The sequence below is a fragment of the Sipha flava genome, unplaced genomic scaffold (genome assembly GCF_003268045.1).
Source record: "Sipha flava isolate LNK unplaced genomic scaffold, YSA_version1 213_pilon_pilon, whole genome shotgun sequence".
NCBI lineage: Eukaryota > Metazoa > Arthropoda > Insecta > Hemiptera > Aphididae > Sipha > Sipha flava.
Genome location: NW_020272828.1, coordinates 493,479 through 519,913, shown reverse-complemented (window position 1 = coordinate 519,913; position 26,435 = coordinate 493,479). Strand labels below are relative to the sequence as shown.

General features: G+C 29.2%; 2 protein-coding genes across 2 annotated transcripts; one reads left to right on the top strand and one right to left on the bottom strand.

The window, feature by feature from the left end:
• Positions 1-5,583: 5,583 nt before the first annotated feature.
• On the bottom strand, positions 5,584-13,301 carry LOC112682875 (synaptogyrin). Its single transcript, XM_025553636.1, has 5 exons — positions 12,856-13,301; positions 8,116-8,353; positions 6,785-6,924; positions 6,555-6,702; positions 5,584-6,113 (listed from the first exon to the last, which is right to left on the bottom strand). The coding sequence occupies exons 1-5, from the start codon at positions 12,958-12,960 to the stop codon at positions 6,088-6,090; spliced, it is 657 nt and encodes a 218-aa protein (XP_025409421.1). The 5' UTR covers positions 12,961-13,301; the 3' UTR covers positions 5,584-6,087.
• Positions 13,302-15,265: 1,964 nt separating this feature from the next.
• On the top strand, positions 15,266-18,847 carry LOC112682874 (phosphoribosyl pyrophosphate synthase-associated protein 2). The gene is made up of 8 exons (XM_025553634.1): positions 15,266-15,474; positions 15,558-15,788; positions 15,881-16,000; positions 17,544-17,653; positions 17,713-17,891; positions 18,013-18,291; positions 18,357-18,503; positions 18,579-18,847. The coding sequence occupies exons 2-8, from the start codon at positions 15,712-15,714 to the stop codon at positions 18,735-18,737; spliced, it is 1,071 nt and encodes a 356-aa protein (XP_025409419.1). The 5' UTR covers positions 15,266-15,474; positions 15,558-15,711; the 3' UTR covers positions 18,738-18,847.
• Positions 18,848-26,435: the final 7,588 nt, after the last annotated feature.

The window sequence follows — 26,435 nt, the reverse complement described above, 5'->3', positions numbered from 1 at the left end:
ATAATCCTACTATAGATCTAAACAATAGGCATGAAAAGCTTACAAACTTTCTAGATATTTTATTTAATTCCATATATATTATTATATACCTATATAAATTTGCCACAGACTAGATATTATTACTACAGCTTTTATTTGAATGTTGTACTATTAATATTAACTATTAATGATTTATAAGTATAATATATATATATATATATATATATATACATAATTTTAATTTTCAATATTCTATATTACATTGACCGTTGTGCAAAAGAAACAAACAATAAATAAAAATGGTTTTTTTTTTTTTTTAATTATATCTGTACATATATTTAGTAAAAATAAATCAAACATTATGTGTGTAAAATATACCTTGGTTTTATGCTTTTTCCTATTAATATACTGTAAGAATATTCTATTTTTTTATTTTATATTTTTCACCTATATAGGAAATACAAATCTCTTTCCAAAACTTACTGCTTTATATCACTGCAGAATTATATCCCGCACAGCATTTTTCAATCATGCCAATGAAACAATATTTACATACGATTGGAATTAAAATATTTAAAATAAAATCTTTATACAAAATTGAATATATATTTGATTTTTCATGTTGAACCTGAAACATGTAATAAGAATTTATAAATTTTCAAAAACAAATATTTAAAAATACATGAAAATTTAAAGTTATACAAATGTCTAGTACTTAATTCATGTTTAAATATATATAACCAATTGATATTAAAGGTTAATCAAATATTTCAAATATTTTTTTTAACATTTAATAAATATATCTATGTTGCGTGGGATAATATTTAAATCGAAATATTGTTCGCTATAATTAATTGGTTTTAGTGAATTGCAAATACTGTTGTTGATATCTGAATATTTCATACTTTTTGCTACCACGTCCCATGTAAATGGTGATCAACTAATAACTAACAAATAGGTATTAGAGCAATAGTAATTCACATACTATTAAACCGGGAGTTACCCGTTTCCGCCAAAAACGAAAAAGGTACGATTCCCGTTCCCGCCAAAAAAACTTTGGAAACCATTGGTTTTAATTTTTAAGCAATATTGAAGATATGTTATGGTATGTGTAAAAGACATTTGTAATGTATAGGTACACTGATAATCTTCGATAATTGTTGATAATCGTCGATAATAACGGTTAATAATAAGGATACACTGTTTGACACACTGTATCATAGTTTATTTATAATATATCTGATAGAGGTGGGAATTTTCGGTCGTTTGAATGATTCGAATCATTTGAATCGGATCAGTCTAGTGATTCGGTCATATCAGTCATTTCGGTCTTGCATCAAATATCGTTCTTATCATTAGGTGAATCAATTTTCTTATAAAATATGAATCAGTTAATCAGTGACAGATTATTATTATGATAATGTTGTAAATTGTACTGTTTGTAGTAAAACGCCGTGGTTCTTATTATAAGCCATGATAATTATCACGGTCTTGGATTATTAATTATTATTGTATATATTTAATATTATACTAATATACTGCCTATGATTACTATTATAGACTTGTGTTTTCTTTAATACCTTACAAAACCTTAGTTGGTATCGTGAAAGTAGATATCATCATTCACCACAGATTATATTATATTATCTTTTAATCACGAGATGTAATTATTATTAACATGTAAATCAGTACAACACTATAGTCAACTATAGTGGCTATCAATAATCGATACTGTCTATTATTAGATAGTTATTGTTTTCCTCGAGAATAGACTAAAGACTCCATGATATAGTAGAATTATTATTATTATCATATTTTATACTTATTATGCATGGGTTGTACTATCTATTACCAAAAAATTAAACAAAATAATTCAACATTTTGTATTTTTGTAATTGGTACAAGAAAATTATAAATTATATATAATTTTGAATTATACAAAATTTACAATATTGTGTTCATATATTATATATTTTCAATAATTTTATAATTCAAATTTGGTTGTTTTATTTTTAAGTATTTCTTACCTAGTAAATCATAAAAGTAAGTATAAGTAAATAGTGTTGTATGACTGTATAAACAAATTGTGTTAAATAGTTGATATTATATACATCATATGCATAAACTGGAGGGGGCAACTGCCCCCCTTGATATTTTGTAAAATGCATTTATTAGGTATATTTAGTCTCCAAGTATCTTTAAGTAAACGGTATATTGTCATAAAATAATTCCGTCTGAAAGAAAAGTTTCATTAAAAACCATCAAATGAGTCGTTTGACTTAAAGATCGATTTGACCGAAAGACTGAATACTTTTTGGTACATCATTCGGTAGCGACTCGGTCACTTGAATGATTCGTTCATTTTGATTCGGTCAGTCGCGACCGACCCACCTCTAATATCTGACATTATCTAAGAATCTTAGATGTGCTAAGATGTGTCTCAATCGGAAGGATCGTATTGAAAGTAATCAAGTATTGAATGAATCGACGACAATAAAAAAAAAAATACGTTTTCCTTTAACATGATAAAATCAATTAATACATTTATGAAAAGTTAAATAAACTGATTTGTGAAATACAAACTGATCCGAAATTAGTTAATGTTTTGTTCGGTACAATTTCTCATACTTAATTCCAGTAATAATTATAGTAAAATATTGAAATAGAAATCCTAAACGTTTATTTATTTTTTTTTTTCAACAAAATTACCGCTTATAAGATGTTTTTATATCATTGAATTATTAATATAGGTGCGTATAAAACTATAGAAGTATAACCGTAACCGTTCATTAATGAAATATTACGTTGATATTTTCACTGCTCTAATGCGATAGGCAGTCGATTAGAAATCATACATCATTTTCAGCAAACGTGTAATCCCAATAATGTTTTGGAAACTATTGGCGGGTAAGCGAATCTTTACTGTAACCAAATATATGATCATATCATTCGATTCATGAGACTACCTGATCGCTTACAATTACCTATGTTAATTATTATTTTATTTTTATTTTCTATTGTAACATGTAAGATGTTGGTATTGCTATCAAAATATAATAATATAATATAATAATAGAATTTATATATTTGTTTAGCTGAAAAGTGGTATTCAAAATATATGTCAGGTTGGCGGAAGGGGGGGGGGGGTGAGGGACGAGGTCCCCCACGGGTCTGTATTAAATAATTGTGCACGTGGAACTCAGTTTTTAAATCGTTGTACTGAGCTCCTCTATTTAATTTTTCCCAATTCAAGCACTATCTAAGATTATATATATTATATAGAAAACTATATTGATGAAAATTCGAAATTTCCGCCAAGTATGTGGGCTTCACATATGACATTACATATAACAACCAACAATTGTGAATCTTTTCATTCTCATTTCAATCAAACATTTTATAAGCCACATCCACCATTTTTTACATTTTTACAAATACTTAAAGATACGATACAGACTTATATCAAAATTAACAGTCCTCAAAATAATATGAAAAAAATTCCAAAAATCAAAAATATATTAATCCGTTTAAAAACTAAAGAAGACGCAACTAAAAAAAAAAAATTCTAATGAAATTAATAAGTACACTTTTGTCAAAACTGTTTCTTTTAATTATAAGATTTTTTAAAACCAGACCTATACTTTTATTGTAATTTATATTTTTTGTGACATTTTTAAATATTTAAAAATGACGATATGTGTTTTTTCAAAACTATTGAGACAATATTTGACCTATACTTGTTTTATACTTTATAAATAGTTAAATAGAATGGACATATTATAATATGAAATTATGTAATATTTTAAAAATTCTAATATAATTGTACCTTTGTTCGACTAATATATTATTATTATTTACTTGTATTAAAATTTATAATGAAACAATTTGTAAAAATTGTACATGGTTCGTCTTTCCACAAAAATAAATTTTGGCAGAAACGGGAATCATACCTTTTTCGTTTCTGGCAAAATAGGACTATGCGTAAATCAGGGAACCGGTTTTTTGGCGAGAACGGGATATGCTTATTAAACCGTATAGGTAAGTATTTTAAAAAATTCATAATAGAGCTTCAGCTCCTCCCCCAATATATTTGGTGTATACTTTTATGCTTATACCTACTAGATACTACAAAATAAATTTATGAAACTCCCTCGTACAACTGGTTTTTGAATATGCTTCAGTAATTTGATATCAATCGTCGTTATCCACTCATGCATCTTAATTAAATCTTACTATGTTCAAGTTACAATTTTAAAAAAAATTCTCCATACGATGAACCTACCCATTTCTTAAGACTCTTTTATGCTAGTTCAAAATTTATTATTTAACTCAGACTCTCTCTTACTAAGACATCAGTTAATTGATATTATGTTCATATATGACTTATTAATTATAATATTTTACGTCTTGAGCTTTTAGTTCAAATCAATTTTCATATTCACAAAATAATGATATTTTTGCTGCACTATTCTTGAAGTCTATAACCGGTAAGAGCTCATTTTCTCTAAGAGCTTTGAAACTTGCTAATATAGTCTCCACTACTTTAATTTTTTTTTATATAAATCACGATACTTTTAGATTTAAGTAAATTGTATCTATAAAAAAATATGATAATTATAATTAGTCCATTGTCAATCAGTGCTTACTTTAAACCTTTTATGTATACAGTGTGATTACAATTTCAAGTATCACTAAATTTCTCATATATGTAACATTGAATTGAAATGAATAATTCAGAATGAAATAAATATACATTTTTTTACAATTTTCGAATTTTTAACACTTATGGTACAAACATTGCTCAACACAACTTACTTTTTTTTATTGACAATCCTCATTTTTTTCTACATACTCTTATAGATTTTTTTTTTTTTTAACAATTTTTGTACATATTTCTTTTTTTTCAAAATTGATGAAATGAGAGTAAGTCAACATTTTAAGTTAAACATAATCGGTTTTTTACGAAACTTTTATCTAAAGCACTACATTTTTAAAAATATTTTGAAATAATTAAACTTTATTTAGTCAATAGGTCTCATTCTTTTAATTGCACATTCTTGTTTTTCCTAATTTTAATAAATAACATTCATGCATAAATATTAATAAGTTATCAATACATATTACAGTCGCACTATAAATTTAAATCTGAATTTTATATTTTATGTCTTATGAACTATAAAACAATTTGATTTTAATTAAAGTGAATATAATAAACCCATAAGTATATATACTTCTTATCACTTTAAATATATTTCAAGAAAAAAAATATATGTATATAGATATATATATATATACGTGTTAACACTTGTTAATATAATAATATTAATATTAATAGTTGATTAATTTATATATATATATATATATATATATATATATATATATATATATATATATTTTTTTATTAGTGAATTATTTGATTAATTTATATATAATAATATATAATATAATATATATCTACCGAAAAAATACTGATACGGCAAAACATTATGTTTTAGTAATGAACATAATGTATGAATTCTAACACTAAATTCTAATATTGCCTGTCATATGGAAAACATTTTTTTTTTAACTTAATAATTTAACTTAATGAACTATAAAGTAATGTTTTTGTACGTAACTTAATAACTTATAATAATATACATGAACACCTTTATGTATGTTACACAAACCCAAAGCATTTGATCATTTAACTTTGGACCAAAATGTATCGTACATAAGTTTTGTCTTTTATCAACCCATATAATAATTTTTTTAAAAAAAAAAACTATTAACAACACTAATAAATATTTCACAAGTTTTTACTAAAATGTACTTATTTTTATATGAATGGAAAATAACAATAGAGTATAGAGTATTAGTAGAGAAATGTAATATTATAATAAATATGTTTAAAAAAAAATATATTTATATAAATTATTAAACCATTATAAATTTCGTAAACAAATTTTAAAAATTGATACTACTCGCAACTAACTATTCATTTAAATGTGTTTAGTTATTGTGAAGTATTTAAACCATAAGTACTAATGGCAATAAGTGATTGGTATGTATGGTAACAACACATTTTCTCCGCAAGTTCAAAATCGTAATTGGAAAATGATCATATATTTAATAAGCTTGACTCTGATATTCACCTGAAAGATAAAATTTATAAATTATTTATATATTTTATTAAAATAAATTATATCCTTTCATAGACTGCTGTAGCTAGTAAAGAAAATATAAACACAAACACACAAAGTAATAAAAGTGGCAAGATGTATACCAGAAGATTTTATTATCAATGAATGGTAATTTTCTAATTAATTCCATTTTTTTTTGAAAAAAATGTTTTCATATAAAAGTAGTGACTTCAATTTGATAGAAATAATTTTTCTCTAACATATACATAAATTGATACAATTAGTATTCCACTGTAAAACAATCGTCTCACCATAAATAATATATATCTCGCTCATAATTGAATAAAATAATTATATTAGTAATACATTTTTATTTATTTATGTTATTTCTGTTTGGGATTACTAAGTACCAGTATGTAAGTAAATTGTTAATATGTTGTAATAGGTACATACCTGACATCTGTTTATTAAATGGAGATTCATGGTTGCTGTTATTTTGGGCTTCATCATACGTTCCAAATTGGTCAGCTTCAAATGATGATACAAATGCTGGATCTACACCCATTTGATATCTTTGGTATGAAAAATATGCGGAAGCACCCCATGAAAAATCATTTAATTAAAAAATGTTACAAGCATTTTTAAAAATGCATTGATAGAATTATATCGATATAGGTACATACCCATGAAAAAATAGCAAATAATGCAAAATAAATGGCAGTGGTTGGATTGGCAGTGCTAATTGATTCGGGGAAGTCAGGTGTATCACTCCAGGCATTAGATAAGTAACAGAAAAGTAAAAAATTCCAAAACGACCAAAGACCTGTAAATTAAACACTTGTTATGTAAGAAGAAATTATAATTTTAATAATGTTGTTTTTAAATCCAAATATGGTCAGCATTTTTGTTTTTAATATGACATAATAATTACTAAATAATTAGACTAGGTAACTAAACAATAAATATTCTAAGTTTTTAGAGAAATATAAAGTTTTTGGATAATTTTAAAACAGTACGATTTTTGAGGTACTGAGAAAGAAATCTTTCCAGTAGAAATTTAATACCCGGTTAAATATAGGGATCCTATGTTCTTTATCGAAGCGTTTCTGTAATATTTAAGATATGAAAACTTTAAAAACTTTTACAAATCTCAGAATTAAATTCTTTAAAAATTACCATTCTTTTATAATATTTAATTTGCACACACACTTTTGAAACACTTTTTATACCTGGAAAAATGTTTATAGAGGCAAAATAAAGTAAAAGGCAACATTACAGTAAATACTTAATTTGTAAACTCAATTGATTTCGTATTTTACACCGAATTCAAAATATTCAGATACATAATATAATAGATATTTAATAATGTAGGTATATTTTGACAAATTAAATTATTTAATTGATTCATCTGATGTTGGTTTTTAATTGACATAAAACTTAACACCAGGTTTATCAAGTAAAATTTAACTGTACCCATAAAATACAAAACCTTTTAATAGGTTCACATTTTTTACATACACAGAAATGTATAAGATTCATACATTTTACAGGTTTAATTTAATTACAAATAAATTGTGATAAAATTCAAAACGCATTTTAGATGTATGTGAAGACATCAATACTGTACTTTTAAATATGCCTAGTGAGTAATTCTAATAAAATATTGAACTACCTAGGTATGCTTTTAGATGTTCGTAATAAATAATACATTTCAAAAAAAAAATCATTAAAATAAGATAATAATGGAGCGGTTGAATACCTTCACGCATACTCGGGCTACCTCTTTATTTAAGATTTAACAGATAATAATAGTAAAAACTAATATTTAACAACAACAAAGTATCACCTACAGCAATATTTGTGATCTGTTATAACAAATAGAAACTAATGTAAAAACCAAATATCTACAAGATCAAATTAATCCCATCATAAATTAAAAATAACGCGCACGCTGCTATTAATACGTGACAAGAATCTAGTCCGATAGAGTTTAGCTTATCATCGTGATTCTTACTTGAGAATCCAAGGTCAATGAGCACGTAATGCTTACGACTTTTCACCGACGGCACGTTTTCAAAATAATACTCGCCGCCGACAAATACGGCTGCGCCGATAACCGACGTGAAGCCCACCACACCTCCAATGTGACACCCAAAACTCTTAAGCTTGAACATGCATATTTCTTCGTTAGTTTTTGTGTCAGTAGTCCACGAACCCGATGATGCACAAAAATACACGATCAAACCAAATAGCTGTACAAAAAACAAGCAAATGAAATATTGTAACTAATATTAATTACAAATTAGTATACATATATAATATAGGTAAATCAAAAGTAAGGAATATTTTAATTATTCTTACAATTATATTATAACTTATAGTTTATAAGTATAACGTTTATAATAATCGATAAATCCTCGAGATCTAAGTTTCAGGAAGCCAGGTTGCAAATATCAATTAGAGACCCCTTAAAAAAACATTCGTTCAACATAACACTTATATATTTATTTAATACATTTTGATGTATTAAATAACTAAAAAAAAATATTTAAGTACCTTAATTAATAAGTAAATTTCGAAAAAAAGAACATAAAAAATAACGTAACGGACAATTTTATATTTTGGTTTTAGTGGTCCCTTAGAGCTTCCAGGTACATTGCACCAGTGCCGGTGATATGATTTGCAAGGTCCTGTGTAAATTGTAAACGCGAGGCCCCGAATATGAATATACTACAAAATAGATGTGCGAGGCCCAAGAGCCTATCCAAAAGTACGAGGCTCTGTGCGATTGCACTTTCTGTGCATTCCTCGCGCCGACGAAGAATTTTAAAAACATTTTACATTTATACTTCACATTGACTTTTTTTTTTGTATTTGTCCCTCATAATTCCATTATATTTAAAATAAATATTAAATTGAAATTACCATTATTAATCCAAGTATGACTTGTAAAGCAAGAATATGAATATTTGATAGTATTGATTTCGATTATATTATATTGAACGAGTAAAATATTAAGTAAATCATCTACTAAAAAATAAAGAGATTCAAACAATACCAACCAAAACATTCTGTCAAACTCCATGTAATAAAACGCTAAATATAAAAATAGCCGCTCTAAAAGTAGTAATGGATATAACTTTATAGCTAAGTCTTTGAGCAATAGATAAAAATGTTTTGCTAATAATTAAAATAGCCATACGACTTAAGTTTATATTTAAAATTATGGCATTTCCGTAATTTATTGAGTATAAAAAATACATACTACATAGGTCAACAGACTAGTAACATGGAAATAATGTAATTATTTAATTATTTTATAATAAAAATAATTTTTTTATTTATCAAATTTTTAAATATCAATTCAATTTTTTCCACTATTATTAAATAAATATCTTTGCAACCTCCTCTCTGCGGCCACAGTTCATAATTGGGTATCGTTACAATTTAAACAATCCGGTATTGTTTTAATGTCAAATGAAGCTAGTTAAATAGTAGCTAAATAGTAGCCCTTCGTTAGTTGTTCCTCGTAATGAAATATAACCTAACCGAAAGTGCTTTATCGTAAGATGAATTATTTTTAAATGTTGTTGAACATACTTATTTAAGGATCCTTTACACCAGCTCATTTTATATTGAAAATAACACAATCTCCAAAATACATAACCAGACATTAGTTTTGAAAACGGATTAAGATTTTTCAAATATTTGGTTAATGTATCGATCAGAATACATTTTATCAATTATTAATTTAATGTTAATTTTATTTATTAATTATTGTTGACGATATTATATTATAAATGATTACGAAATTTAAAAAATTACAATTTTTCATATAGAAATAATTAAATAATCAAAAATATTCTTTAAACTGTATCATGAGCGATGCTTTGGAAATTTTAATGAGAATTTATACGTTTTTTTTTAAAACTAAAATCAAAATAATATAAGAAACGTATCTGCTAAAAGTAGAATCGTGTCTTGAGAGTGAAAATTTAACTTTTTATTTGTTTCAAATGAGTTAATTGATATATGCCTATTAGTGCGTATAATCATTCCGCGCAAAATTCTCAACTATGATGTCGTCATCACTCGACGCGGCATAGGCGAACCGTAAATAAGGGTATTATTATTTGCATTGATTATAAATACTAAATATTAGACAGTTTTTATTTTTTTGTACTTTATACAACTGTGGCCTATGAGCAATGCCGAGACCATGGTATAGAAATGAATATTCTCTACGTCGTAGCCGAGACTTACAATTCAATAAAACTATCGATAATCTCATTAGTTATTCTTATTATATTATTAATATTAGATTCTATCATATTATAATCGTAGTAACCTATTTACTAATACATTTGTAAATACTAATTGTTCTATTGTCTGGAGAATTTTTATCCGTGTGATCTTTATAAATTATTAAATTACAAACCATAATTTTTAAAATGAATAACTAATACTTTGAATATAGAAATCCGTTCTCAATGAAGGCAAAATGAAGGAAACGTAAATGTCTTTACTAAAACTGAGTAAGTTGCACCATGTCCGTTGGTTATTCACTATTCCAATAAAAACGGTTCGTTGTGATTTTGGGTTCAAGACATTCAAGTGGCTTCAGTGGCGTATTTATAGAGGTTAATCCACCAAAATATAATTTTTTTTTATTCCATTATTTTGCATTTCAAGCAAACATAAGTTCACAAACCAAAAATAAGTATAATTAAATACACATCAAGTGTCGAGTATTATGGTTACCAGACCATCAAAACAACAAGCAATTACATTATACATTAGAGGTAATGTATAATAATGTTTGACGATTCCATTATTCCAATCGATAATAAACGACATATTTATCTTATCTTGTTTTCGCGGTCGCGACGTCATGCGTTATGCGAGGACCATCTAAATTGACACTAATGTTCATTACGAGTATACAATTACTAAACAACCAAAACAGATTTTTAGAAATTGCCTACATAATGTTCCATAATAAATAATTGTGTTTAGATAAATTATTAAATTTATTTCCGAGATAGACCAGAAGTAGTACTCGTAATAAAATTTATTAATTTTTATTCATTATTTAAATAGATTGGTTATGTGAACAAGTATTACAATTGGGACATCAAACGGCATTAATTTCAAAATGTTTCAATAAAATCATTAATTAAAAATGAAATATTTGTTTTATGGCCGTCAATTGATTTGCTATGACGAGAATATTGGTGAGCGTGCTTTGAATTTTAACTGAATAATAGCACCAAAAGAAGATTAATGTTTCGTACAATTAACGCCTAAAATAAAGTATCAATAATTTACACTGCATCTTGATGTTGATTTTCACTAAAAGATCGACCAAGACTCCTACGCGGGCTTAATGAGTTCATTTGAATGATATGAATAAGTACATGATATTAAATTGCATTATTTCCGACCTCGATATATTTTCAGTACATATTGGATTACACAAGCTCGGATTTTGACCTTCAGTGGTTCAGGGGCTAATACCAATACATAGTTGTAGACCTCCACCAATGAAAACAATTTTTTAAGATTATTAAAATATATAATAAAACAAATTTCAATATTTTTAATTAAGTGTAATAAAAACATTTAAAAAATATTATTTTTTTAAATATTTATATTTACAAATAAAACTTAGCTATTTATGTGAAATTTATTTTTGTGTAACAAATTATTATTTTATTATTATTTTTTATTCAGTATTTTCACATTGAATATTAAGTATAATTTACAATAAAATACAACTGATAAGTATGCTTATAAAGTTTTACTTTAAATACAGTGATAACAAAATATGGCTATGTAACCCCCCCCCTACTATATTCATCGTGGTAAACATGGTGGACGGATGACGAGCCCCAACACCAGTTAATTCAAACAAGAAAATCATAAAATATAAAAATTCTTGTAGGTACTATAAAAAGTACAAATTATCACTAAATGTAATTTAAATAAAACTATGAGCCCAAAACGTACGAGGGCTCCGGGGGCGTGGACTTCAACACTTTTTTTATACGGTTTTGGGGTTATATATAGTTGTTTAAATGATGTTCCAAAAACCTTATTTTCTATGAGGTCGAAAATGAATAACTAATTTAATAATAAAAATAATCGAAAATTGCTTATAACCAACCTCTTCATAAACCAACATTTCAAATAACTAATTTTACTGAAAATATAGTACTTATACAACCTGATTTTAGAACAGCATTAAGTTCTGCTTCAATTTTATGTTTTTCCATATTTATATGTTTATTTAATTTTTTTATTTTTTTCAAGCAAAACTTTAAAACAAATATTTTTGATTTTTTCATTTACATAAATATCCATTCGGTATTATATATTTTTGTTTTACCAATAAAAGGAATGATTTGAAATGAATTCGCAATAGAAACGCAGTACCGTACAAACCGAAATTGGGGTAAAATGTCAACGCAGTACCGTACTAACCGAGAAAAACATATGGAATTGAACAAATGTAGTTGTGTTATGTTATGTAGATACCTAAAGCAATCCGGGACCCAGCCGGTGTAGAGATATTGATTCGGGGTCCAACTCGGATAAAGGGACGGTGAACGGGTGCCCGACGAGAAACGAAACCCGGAAAAGACGACATCGGACAGCGAACAGTGAGGACGTCGACTACGAGCACGTACCTACCGAGCAAGCCGTCCGATCTCGAGATTGAAAACCGTTACAGGAACAACAAAAACGCACTCACCAATGACAGCAGTCTGACAAAAACGTGCGGCTTCCGAACAAAGTTTTGGACGTTGAACGCGCCGCCGACCTTGCCGGCCCCGTAAGCTTGCGGACCCGGATCCATATTATCTCTCGACCGAACGGCACCCTCCGTTGGCTAAAGGAAACAGACCGTGTTCGTGCGTGTTGGTAACACGTATTGGTAACAATACAACTATGTAACGGCACCTAACTACAACGGAAGCGCTAACGGGGTAGGGGCGGCACGTCGTCGTGGTGCGTTCGCGGATTTTGTTTATTATTATTTTTATGTACAAATCGCGCGCGCGTTATCAGACGTGCGGGAGCTTTTGGCGAGCGGGCTGATAACGCGCATTGATTTTTCAAACGCTTCTCCGCCCCGACCGTCCCCAGGGGTCGTTCGCGTACCTACCCGCCCGCGTAGCTCTAAGGGACCAGCAGGCCGCCCCCGCCGCGGTCACTTATTGTTCGCCGTATAACGATTGGAGAGTGGCGTCGGGAACGCGTGCGTGGGCATGTTGTGTACTACGCGACGTTCTCGCTCGCGCCGCCGTCGTACCAACTTACCGGATTTTGTCCGCCAGCAACCGCTGACGCGGTTGACTCCGGGTATCGCTTACCAACCGCGGCACGCGGGACCGCAACTTTAACTCCGCGGCCCTCGGACCGACGCGGATCAGTGGTGCATACCTAACTCGTGCGAACGGGTATACCAGTTGTTCGGTACACGTAGGGACGTGGTATCGAAAGAAAAGCATCGATACCTTTAGTTGGTATCGAATCGAATGAAAATATCGAAACGAAAGGACCGATATGAGTAAGTATGGAAATAAAAGTATTGTTCCTTTTACTTCGTCGTATCGTCGTATCTAATCAAATTAAATTCATGATAAGAGTAAAATATAAAAACGACCTATATGAATAATCGTTCCGATTAAGAGGAAACCTATTAACGCTATTGTATTGTCGACTGTAGTTTCTGGTCCGTGTAATATTATCGTATAAAGTATAGACCAGGGGTGGTGAATCTTTTTTGGTTCAAGTGCCAAATTTTACAAATTAAGGATTTGAAAATTGTTTACGTGCCCAAAGAAAATGATATTTTCTAAGAATAAAAATAAAATTACAGATATATTACATTATTTTTGTTAAATTTTTGTAATTCCTAGTGAAATACAAGCAGCAATCGTTTCATTGGTCGAAAAATGTATTTCCTTCAATTTTATTTAATTTGTTATGGCTTTCACAAACATAAGTTGACGACGAATATGAAAGCATAAGGAATATTGTCATTTTTAAAATCCATAAAATATATTTATAATTATTATAATATTATATAATGAATTATATAAATAAAATATAAATAATATAAAAAAATACATCATTTGTCTCTTTGAATTTCTTATAATCAACATTTTTTAAACAGTATAATTTTTTTTTTTGTGTAAAATTTTTAATGATTTCAATTTTTGCTCGTGCCATTAAAATTTGGTCAGCGTGCCATAGATTCGCCACCCCTAGTATAGACTATAGTGGGATGACTGATTTATGTAAACAAATCTTGCACCACGCGCGCAAACCATTTTACTAAAAAATAACTATTCATTCGATACCAGTATTTTTTTATCGATACGAGTAAAGTATCTAGATCATGGTATCGATACAAAAAGTACTTGTATCGAAAGAAAAGTATCGATACTTTATTGGTATCGGTAGTATCGCAACGTCCCTAAGTACACGCCATGGAATGTCCACGTGAGGGGAAATTAGGAAATTCTACAAACACATCATATACGTATTATATATTTTAACATGCGGATGGATAATAATTTAAGTACAATAGAAGTACACACTTTATCGCAGTGCAATATGTGTATCAGTACGTAATGCAGCACGTGTATTTTTATCTAGAGATAAAAACGTGTTCGACAGCGATTCGGCTAATTAATGAAAAAGTAAAATAAAAAAAATGACCGTATTGGAATCAATAGGATTAAATCGACCATGATACAATAAATTATTACATCATGATATCAACAAAAATGTTCAATGAACTTGAGCGGGCGCGTACTCCGAAATAAAAGAAACCGACCTAAGCCGGTGAATTTTCATTCCGCGGCGAACAATAATTCGCTTTATGTGACACAACCACACCGCCAAACTTCTATTAAACGATCGCAGTTTTGAATTCGAACACGATATTGTGTAATAAAAAACGATAAATATTTAATTTTGAATTACGAGCAACAGAGAATAATCATCTGTCACGGACGAAGTCCGCGTGATACTGAACGCAATACAAATGCGAATAAGTGTTGTAGAACCATGCAACAATAAATATCAAAAATATAAATCGTGCAATATATATTCATCGTACGCGCATGAACGTCGCTTGTCAGTAGCCATTAAAAACGTTGCCTAACCGCAGAAAAGCGTTTTATCAAAAGGTGAAGTTTTAAGGTGATCGTCGATAGCGTGCCGGGAACCGCGGACTGTAAGATGTATCTAAATGCGTGCCGGGAACGATGAAAATTATTTTAATACACTCATGGTTTGAGGGTATAGTGTTCAACAAGTAGCCGTCGCCAGGCGCCCACCGTAACAACACTATCCCTAAGTATAAATATTACAATGTCTTTGGTGTTCTCGATAATGTTGATAAATTCGCTTATCAAATTAATATTTTTAAATCGATCATAGGTACCTTGCTGTTGAATGTTGTGCATACATTTCATTTCTACGTCTTGGTTATAGCTTATAGTCGTACCGCCTTGCCCTATAATTTTTTTGTAGGAAATCCGCGGAGTCGTCAATTTTGAAGTTTAAGAAAAATAAAGGTATAATATTGCTCACCATGGACATTACCACATCAACGGATATTATGATAATAAGTGGAAATTCGCACCTCGAACTAGCCAATTTGGTTGCTCGGTAATTATTATTAGACTATACTTCAGTTTATCACTGTAAATAAGAAACGGTATTATTTAATATTATGAAATATTACTTAATTTTATTCATAGTCGACTTGGTGTAAAACCTGCCCGATGCGCTGTTTCTTACACCACAAATCGAGAAACGTCTGTCCAAATAAGTGATTCTGTGCGTGGAAAGGATATTTATATTGTTCAAACTGGTTCAAAGTAAGTATAGTTTACTATTATAAAAATGTTTACAAAAATAATGTATTTGCAACAGTTTATTGAAACTAAATTGCCTAAGAAATTTAGTATTTTTTGAGTTAATATCTTTGAATTATCTACCATTTTACTTCTTATCAATAAAAATAAAAAAATAAACACTTTCATCAATAAGTAATATGTCTTTTATAATTACCTACGAATAAGTTATAAGGAAATATTTAGAAATACATCATGGTTAAATTTAGATCTTAAGTTATTTTTTCAAATTAATGTTTAATTTGATTCAATTAATTATACCAGTCTTTTTTGATTTACCATTTTAAATGGACATTACATATTTTCTAAATATTAAATTATTTCTGGTTACTTTTATGTTAAAAATGATTTTATTTACACTTGTTCTTTACTTAAAACATAATGGTTTTGTGTACTGCATTATTTTATCATTTATTTACAAATGAATTAACTTTGTGCGCTTTAAGATAACAGTTTAAGAAAAGTGAGGCCTTTTTATTAAACTAAATGTCTACTTTTACATATAAATATAAATTAAACTTTTTTTATTAGCAAATAAATGGTGTCTTAAGTTTCAAATCAATCATTGCTTGATTCTTAACCCTAAATATTTTTATACATAAAAATATTCAATATAATACATACTAATTTTTTAATTTGTATTATTTTAAATACTATTATATTGCATTATTTTCTGTTTCATAACATATTAAAATATTAAATGTAAATAGTTTGCCATTTGACATTTATTACAGCTAAATTTATTTAAAGAGAGCTTATGATTGATGCACTTTACAAATAACATTTTATATTCTTAATACTTATTAAATTTAACACTATGGCTCTACAAATATCACACTCTATGGCTAATTAAACTTGTTCAATATTAACTATTCTTATCATATTACATATTTTGTTAATTGATTACAATTGTTTTAAGTTCTATGTTCTATCCATTTTTATTTAAACTCAGATGTGTTGTATAAATACATATTTTTTTTAAGAAAAACCATTACTTAAAACATTTCGATTTCTATAACTAAGTTATAGAAAAGCGAAAAAAAAATTGAATTTTAAATTGTGTAGAAGTAAATTAAAATGTATAAAAAATTATAAGATTTATTTCTATAATATATCGAAAATTCTAATTTATCAAATTTCAAACTATAAACTCACTACAATATTATATTTGAAGATTAAATATAACCATGTCAGTTCTGATTAACATTTTATTATATTATGAATTTAATTTTTCCTATTATACATATTTGGTAATTAACTATAAATTTTAACCATTACAGTAATAAATTATTTATCATAGTTCAATTTTGTATCATAATGTAAATGGTATTAATTTAATTTGATTTCAAAATAATTAATCTCCTATTTATAAATCTATCATCAATTAAAAATGTCTTTATAATGTATATAGTTTAACATGTCATATATAACCATGTTGAATACTTAGTTGTTTACTATTATTAGGATGCTAATTATTTTAAAATTTAAATCTATGGAATTTTTTTAGGGATGTAAATAATAATATAATGGAGCTCTTGATCATGGCATATGCATGCAAAACTTCTTCAGCCAAAAGCATTGTGGGAGTTATTCCTTATCTTCCTTACAGTAAACAATGTATTAAAATAATTACAATTTAAAGTTTCATGAATAATCTACTTCTAATTTTATTTAAGGTAAAATGCGAAAACGTGGTTCTATTGTATCCAAACTTTTGGCAAAAATGTTGTGTTCATCAGGCTTAACTCATGTTATTACTATGGATCTTCATCAAAAAGAAATTCAAGGTTTTTTTGAGTGTCCAGTCGATAATTTAAGAGCATCCCCATTCCTTTTGCAATACATTCAAGAAAGTGTAGGTCGCTTAAATTAGAATTACTATTATTAATTTAAATGGATCCACTTATCAATGTTTAAAAAAATAATACACTTAATAAAGAATAAACAAATGTTATTTTATTTATTTTTTTCAATAGATTCCTGATTATCGTAATGCTGTGATAGTTGCAAGGAATCCTGGATCAGCAAAAAAAGCTACATCTTATGCTGAACGTTTACGATTAGGAATTGCTGTCATTCACGGAGAACAGAAAGAGTCTGATTCTGATATGGTTGATGGGCGAAATTCTCCTCCACCATCAACTTCTCGTTCAAGAACAATGGATGTTGGAGTTGGTGTACCCCAGCATCCTGCCAAAGAAAAACCTCCCATAAATGTTGTGGGAGATGTTGGTGGTCGCATAGCTATTATGGTGGTTAGCAAAGAATATATTATTATTTAAAAACTAATAGGTACTTCAAGTATTATATTTATTTATAGGATGATATGATAGACGATGTTGCATCATTTGTAGCTGCTGCTGAAGTATTAAAAGAACGTGGTGCTTATAAAATTTATGTTTTGGCAACTCATGGTCTTTTATCTTCTGATGCTCCACGACTTATTGAAGCTTCACCTATTGATGAAGTAATCAATACATATATCATATTTACCTAAAATATATTTTTAATTAAATAAATATTTAAAATGTGTCTTTTCTAGGTTGTTGTTACTAACACAATTCCTCATGAAATTCAAAAAATGCAATGTCATAAAATCAAAACTGTAGATATTAGTATTTTGCTATCAGAGGCTATTCGCAGAATTCACAACAAAGAATCCATGTCATATTTATTCAAAAATGTCACATTAGAAGATTAAAATCATTGTAAAATTTAAAATATTAATAATAAATAAAATTAAATGATGAACTGCAAGTAGAATCCTACACTTAATTATATTGTGTATACTAGCATAGATTAAATTTATTTAATCTATAGTATAAGTATGAATAAAACATTTTAATTGATTATATCAAATTATCTTCTTTTTTTGTGTAATTTTATTAAAAGAAAATAATGTGAAACTATAAATTGTAATTTAAAACAATGCTTATACATTAATATTGTTAATATAATGAACCATATTTATTTTAGTACTATTATATTTATAAATATTCTTATACAATGATTCAATTTAGTTATTTAAAGTTGTTATTCTTTCTAATATGAGTGTCAAAAGTTAGTCATTTAAAGACTTTTTATACATAAAACAAATTTAATTTCCTATGTGCTTACTCAATACAGTCTTTTTCATTAATCAATTAAATGTTTTGTAATATATTTTGGCTCACTGCGTGTATCAAGTTATTATTAATAACCAGTGCTCATAATTTCTAGCATTTCCATTTTTTTTTTTTATTTTGAGAAGTTTTAGAGATGCCTATGTGAGCTATAAATTTGTTTCGGATAACTAAGAAGTTGAATATGAAATTTTATGTTGCATATTTTTCGAAATGTAAGTGTTATTTTGCTTTTTTTAAGTCTTTTTCAGTTCTGTAGCCTTTAAAATATTTATTTTTTAATAATAATAAGTAACTAATTATGTTTAGTCATGTTATTTATATTTGTAATTAATTTATGTTAATTAACTAATTCTTCATATTTTATATGTTTATTTATATCATATAGCGATATGATCCATAAACAAGCAATCATAAGTTTTTTTAATGAAGCAAGGCAAATTTTTGTTATATACATAGTATTAATTTTTTTTTGGATATTTGAGTATTTTTAGTGCATATTTAAGCGCTCATATGAATATTTTTTAGAACATTTTATAGCGCTTATTACAAATTTTTTAGAGCTTTCAGTTAAGAGCCCTGATAATAACTTATTGCAAATGTAAATTCAACTGTAACCTTATTGAGAATTATATTCATAGTTCAACATTTAAAAATACAAAAAAATAGATCAATTGTGGACAAATAATGTTATTTATGTTATTAATATCTGTGGAGTACACATAAAAATTCCCTTGGACTATTTTTGAAAATGCTTGAAAACATATCAATCATATAAACTATTTATATTTCACAAAAGGGAACTATTGCTTTGACATGTTTCAGTACAGCTGTCAAGAAGCAAGTCTGTGTATGATAAACTAAATGTGAGTGGTAAAATCTTGAAAGCCTATAAGTTCTTTAACTGTATATAATAAATCAATGTCCATAATAGGAAAATTACCTATTTTGCACTACTTGTGCTAAACGTGTATGTGAATAATAAATTATTAGTACATGTGGCTCAAAGATATAATTCAGTACTTTTAAAAAAATTATTCCTGTTTCTCTTGAAATCCGATATGTTATTTACTAGATACCTGTTTATTAGTTTGCAACAGTGGTTATTGGTCGCTAAAAAAATGAGCGTCGTTCAGTCAAAGACGAATATAGCGTTTTGACGCCCCAGGTCAGGAACGTAATTCGGGGGGGGGGGGGGGGGGGTAGACTATGGCAAATGCCCACTCTAAGAAATTTTAAAAAGTCGGCAATTCTTTGTCCGATGATCAAATGGTAAAATCGGTAAATAGTTTATTTTTATTTACTATTTTGTAGTCAAAAATCAAATAATATTCTCTTTTAAAAACACATTCACAGTTTATTAAAAGTTGAAATACACTGGTTCCTTCCCGGTTTATGACAATCGTTATTATGCGAACCTTATAAACTATTTTTGGTATATTATATATTTCTATAAATGTAATGTTTATGAAACAATTTTCATGATATCAATACCACAAAAATTGAGCTCATACTCTATAAAAAACCGTTAAAATCGTTCCTATTCACCCCTAACTACGGTACATTATTTTTTAAATACAATTTTATGTTTTTATAAATAAGTTCTATAAAGTATTAAATATACAAATAATAAAAAAAATTAGATTTATATTATTATTCCATAAAACCTATTGATAGTTAACTTATAGCTTATAAGATGGGTAAATAAATTAATGTTTTACTATCTTTTATGTTATTATTTAATTGGGTAAATTTAAACGTTTCATGTGCTTTGTTTATCATTATGACATCATTATTCATTACTAGGGCACGGAACTTAATGCACTTAAAAAGTTTTAAATATGCATGCATTTATGCGCTTAAAAAAGTACAAATATGCACTTATATTTTATGTTTGTATACAAAACTTTCATTTGCACAAATATTTTATAAAATTATAAATATAAAAAAAAGTATTAAAAATAATTCTGATTAATAAAATAATAATAAATTAGCATTAAAAATGTTTCTTGAATCAAAAAAAATCCCCTGGAAGAATATTCAATAATCATTGTTTTATTTTCCTAGAAAAGTATTTATAGAAAATCATCGTATTTCGATAGCAGTTGTTCCTATTTGATAATTGTATAATATTTAATTTTAGATAACGCTAGCTGTAGTTATAATTTATAAATATTTATATATTTAACTTTTGATAATATTGTCATGAAAATAAAAATCACCATGTGGTCACTGTGCAAAATCTTAAATGTTAAAATCTTTCAATAGATGATGGTTACAAAAAAATGTTGCTGCCCTTTGATTCCAAAAAAATGTGTCGCCCGGGGCGATGGTACCCACTCGCTTCCTTCTAAATACTTCCCTTCGTACAGTGATACAATGACCGTGAGCCTCGACATCCGGAACGCGTTCTGCTCTTTTGATTGAGTAGTGGTGTACGTGGCGTTTACGTATAGGTTTCTCGGCGTGTCTCCGACGGATCTTGGGCTCGTACCTGAACACGCAGACTCTGCACTTGTCTGACGACAACTGGAATGATCCCCTAAGGGCTTATATAGGTCATATAGGGTTATAGGAGACACATTGGTAGCGGTGGTGCAAAACCATGTAAACGCGGCACTGGAGATGGTCGTTGGGCCCATCCGGTGATTAGGGCTACAATTTTTGGTATTCAAGGTCCGTTATATCTCGACCGATCTGAGTGTATGGATTCAGGATCTGATCATCTAGCTGTGCACGACCCTAAAGTATTTGAGTGCACAACAGAAAAGGATCGTAGTACGAGGCGCACTTTCGAGAGCCGCGGCTGACAAGGCCAGACATGTCATGACGGCCCTGACCCGGCTGATGGTGAACTTCAGCAACTTCCAGGTATTGGTACACATGCGAGGATACTCAGCACCTCCAGATTCTCAATTAGCACCCCCACTTTATTTTCGAGGGAAAAATATTGTCTAAAGATAATTTTCTTGCGTTTATAAGAGTAAGTTTATTCCAATTTACATTGGTAATGGACTAATGTCCTGGGCGTAAATAAGTACATACGTACCTTGTACACATGTATATGTATATGGAATAGGAGTATTGGGTATTTTGGTTTATCACGTTTCTTTTTTGTAATTGATATTGTGATGACGGCCAATTTTATTTTTAGTATTTATTGCTGGAATACTATTTTGTTTTTGTTTACCGTCTACCGGTTTGATCGCTTATCGATAAAGAAATAATCATGAACTATACAATTATAATATGAAAAATTGTAATATTTCTAATCTTTTTCTTTTCGTGTCGGTCTTCATACTTCTTTCCTGTGCCAACAAGCAGCTACTTTAATAGCTTTTTCTTCATATTCTTTTCGTCTGCCAGTAAACGGCAATCTGTGTTGCTTTGTCTGAGATGTCAATGATTGTCATAACATCATCCTTCCGGAATTTAGTCGGTATTAGTGGATACTCAATTAAATGGTCTGCGTCTTGTTCTTAACCGCAGTCGTATTTACCTAACTCTTTTATTCTCCATATTTTCATATTACTTGCTGTTCTTGCAATTTCGATTCGTAGTCTCTTTAACATCTTCCATGTCAAGTTACTACCCTATGGTAAGCTTTCTTTTGGGTATTTCCATAGTGTGAGATATATCGTTTCAATTCCTTCTTCCATAGGTCAATCCTTGTCGTTTTAAGTGTTTGTGTTAAGCTGATTGTTGTTTACAGGAAATTTCTCCTATATTTAAGTCGGCTCCCTTTGTGATTATCTCCATGTAAAGGATGTCTAATGTATGATTCTTGCTTTGTATTTATAATTTACACTTTCCTTATGGCTGGCAAGGAGTTGACGCTTTAGCATCGGTCTGCGTCGGGACGTCAGTGGCAGCGCGAGCGCGAATCGCACAGTGATACACGAAATTGTAACGACCGTTAGCTCGCACTGTCCTGATTAACCTGACGGCCAGTGACGTGGGGTGATAACTATTCACCTCACGCAGAGATTCAGAGATCACCGACGGGGCACGGCTGTTTCAATCGGTTCTTCCGTCATACCGGCCACGTCCCGTCGGTTGGGTACTTTCCATTGAGGACCATTCGATGAGTACGTAAAGAAAGAGTGCTCTCATGCGTTGCGAAGCGTTTGACGTTAAACGGAAGCGTCTTGTTCAGGTGATTGGCCTTTCGACCCAGCTGGATTGGTCACCTTAAAGTAGGGAAACCCAGTGAATTAGAGAGCGGTGACTCGCTTCGCGGGTGAGTGATGACCGCCAAGAAGAATGCCGACAGACAAAAAGGGAGTTCATTATAGATATTTTTAATTAAACATTATTACATTCCAATAATAAACAATTTGTTATAAGTTTACATAGTTCACTCAAAACCATAAAAATAATACAGATGTCTATTGCCCAATGAAATTAATTATATTCTTAATAAATTAATCATAAATTAATTCAACTCTCAATAATTTTCAAAATTAAAGAAAACTATATAAGAATCAAAGTTGCTTTAAAATTAATTGGAAAATTGAAATTTGGGCACAAAATGTATAAGTACTGGAAATAAGCAGAAACAAAGGGTTAATAAAATAATAATAATTTTAATTATGTGGTTTTTATTGGTATTACTTATAGCCCAGTCATATATAATGTAACAGCAAAAATCCAAATTCAGTAATTGAATTTTATTTAAAAAAAATTCGTGTTACCTAAATCGTTGTATTATTCGTATGCACTGCAAGGTCTATATCTATAACATATAAATCCTCCAAAGTGGGCGGCATTTTGTAGTTATCCTGGAGCGTCAAATTTCTAAATACGGCATTGTATATAAATCGAGAATCATACATAATACTTACGACACATGCAGTGCTTGAATTAAGAAAAACCAAGTAGAAGAATTAATTAAGTACACAATTTTAAATTGTATTCCGAATGTGTAATGATTTAACAAAAACGTAACTTCTGCTCGAATAATTTCATTAAATAACGGTAATACCTGTTATTAATGTTGTGTTGACGGCAGAAAATTTTAGATTTGCTAAGGCCACAACCAATCATCCTTGAGGAAAAAATAAGAAGAAATATGTAGGTATACATCTTCAAAATTCTAAAACTCTATTAACTTTATATTTCTATTTTTCACGGTATTTTAAAAAATTAGAACATTTTATTTTCAATTCGGGTTATAAGTTAGAAATATGACCCATGAGTACATGACAGTAATATTTTCACGAATTTCACAACTCATAACGATTTTCCCAAGAAAGTATTTCGCGTTATTCGACCGTAGTCGTATCGATACCACCGATCATGCCCATATAATGAGAGATGTTCTCGAATCAAGTTATCAAAGTTTGTTTTTCAAATCCAACCTTGTATGATATTAACTATAAGTACTGCTGTATTGTACTGATCGTGGAAGATTTTTATTTTTTATTTTACACATTATGCGATTGTATATAACTGGGGTGGGCTACTGTGGACAACGGAGTGAGTTTTTTTATCTGACCCGTGCTATATTTTTAAGTTACATCATAGAATTTTAAAGTTTATGGTCTATCAATATAATAATGTTTATCTGATATTAAACATCGTTAAAAGTCTAAATATAATGTATAATATGTATACGTATAGCTTTCAACTATAGCTGTATGTACCGAACTATTTAAATATATCAGTTTCTTCGTATCATTCGTGTCGTGTGGTCGTGTGTGTTGAATTTATTATTTCCGTGTATATAAATGATAATTAAAATGCATATTTTAAAAGACTTTTTTTTTGCTTTCCAAGCTATGACCCGCTAGATTTTAATTTTTAAAAAATTGTCTCTTTAATAACTTTGAGTTGCCCATTCCTGGTATATATCTAGTATACACTATATACTAACAAAAATAATCGAAGTTAATGTTTGATTTTTATCATTTATTATGTACCGCTGTACCAAAAACTAATACTTAGGTACACCTCACCTATACATTTTGTAAATGGTTTATTGTTTATAAAAAATATTAACTTTTTGTAATTTTGTAAAAATTGATATTAAAAACCAAGTAATGTCCCATGCGTCCTCCATTGAAAAAATAGTAGGGGTATGCTAGAATATCTGATTGAAGTACTCAGTCTCCTCATGCCCTCCCACAAGTCGAGCACTGTTTAAAATAATACTCATTCAGTACAGAGATTTCAATTTTGAAACCCAACTAGAATTCAGTTAAAATTGTTATTAATAAAGTGAAATGTAAGATCTAAATACATAATAGGAGAGGTGATCATCATAGTTATAACTGCACTAGTTTTAGGCTTATGAAAAATGTTTGGAAGATATTAAATATTTGTAGAAAAATGCAAACTATATGTTACATCACCAGGTTTTTAATTTTTTTTATATAATTTTATTACTATTAGTTATAAAAACAACTTCAGATATTCAGACTAACAATTAATAATTGAATGATTGAATAAATTCAATGATTTGAGCTATAGAACACAGTAATTGAAGCAGACAGATGACGTTTGTATGAGGTCAAGAGTCAGTTGTTGTCATTCTGTGTGATATCACACTATCAAATCTGACTATGATTAAGGATTTTTCTAGTTTTCGAAGCGCACATTAAAGTATTCTGAACGTCGAAAATTAATCTTACATTAATTTATAAATCAAAAACATGTTTGAAAAAGTATGCTTCATAATGATCATCCTTACACCGAAATAAAATTAAGTTACGACACAAAATAAATGTAATGCACATATGATGTAACAATATGACCGAGGAGGGTGTCACAATCTCTAAACGCGACACGTCGCAAATACAAACGGGATAACGTTGCAGTATCTCAGAATTCGATGTACGATCCTACCTAGTACATCATGTCACTGTAAGCTAACGTGTGTCCGTACAGTGTTGGGCACGCGTAAGTTCTTGATACCATGGCCGCAACTGGAGCCCAAATATTGGGGGTGCTGAAATATGTGAAAATAAAATCAAACGGTATTTAACTGCAATTACTATAGATTATATGGATCTGAAGAGAAGTATAGGAGTGCTTCTTGACGCCTGATCCGAATTCGTCATCGGTCCCAACATTAACGGCGGGTTCACCTACCCGGTGGGTGCGCAGCAGCGGCGGACCGCGGCCGAAGTGCCGGCGCGCGCGGACGCTAGACACTGCCGGCGGTTCGCCGGATCAGGGAATTGCGCGAGCCTCGTGGTGGCGGGCCTGTGCGTCGGTTGACTGTTGCGCGCGCCGCGCGCGCACGCACCCGTACGCGCGCCGGTCGGTCGCCGTGT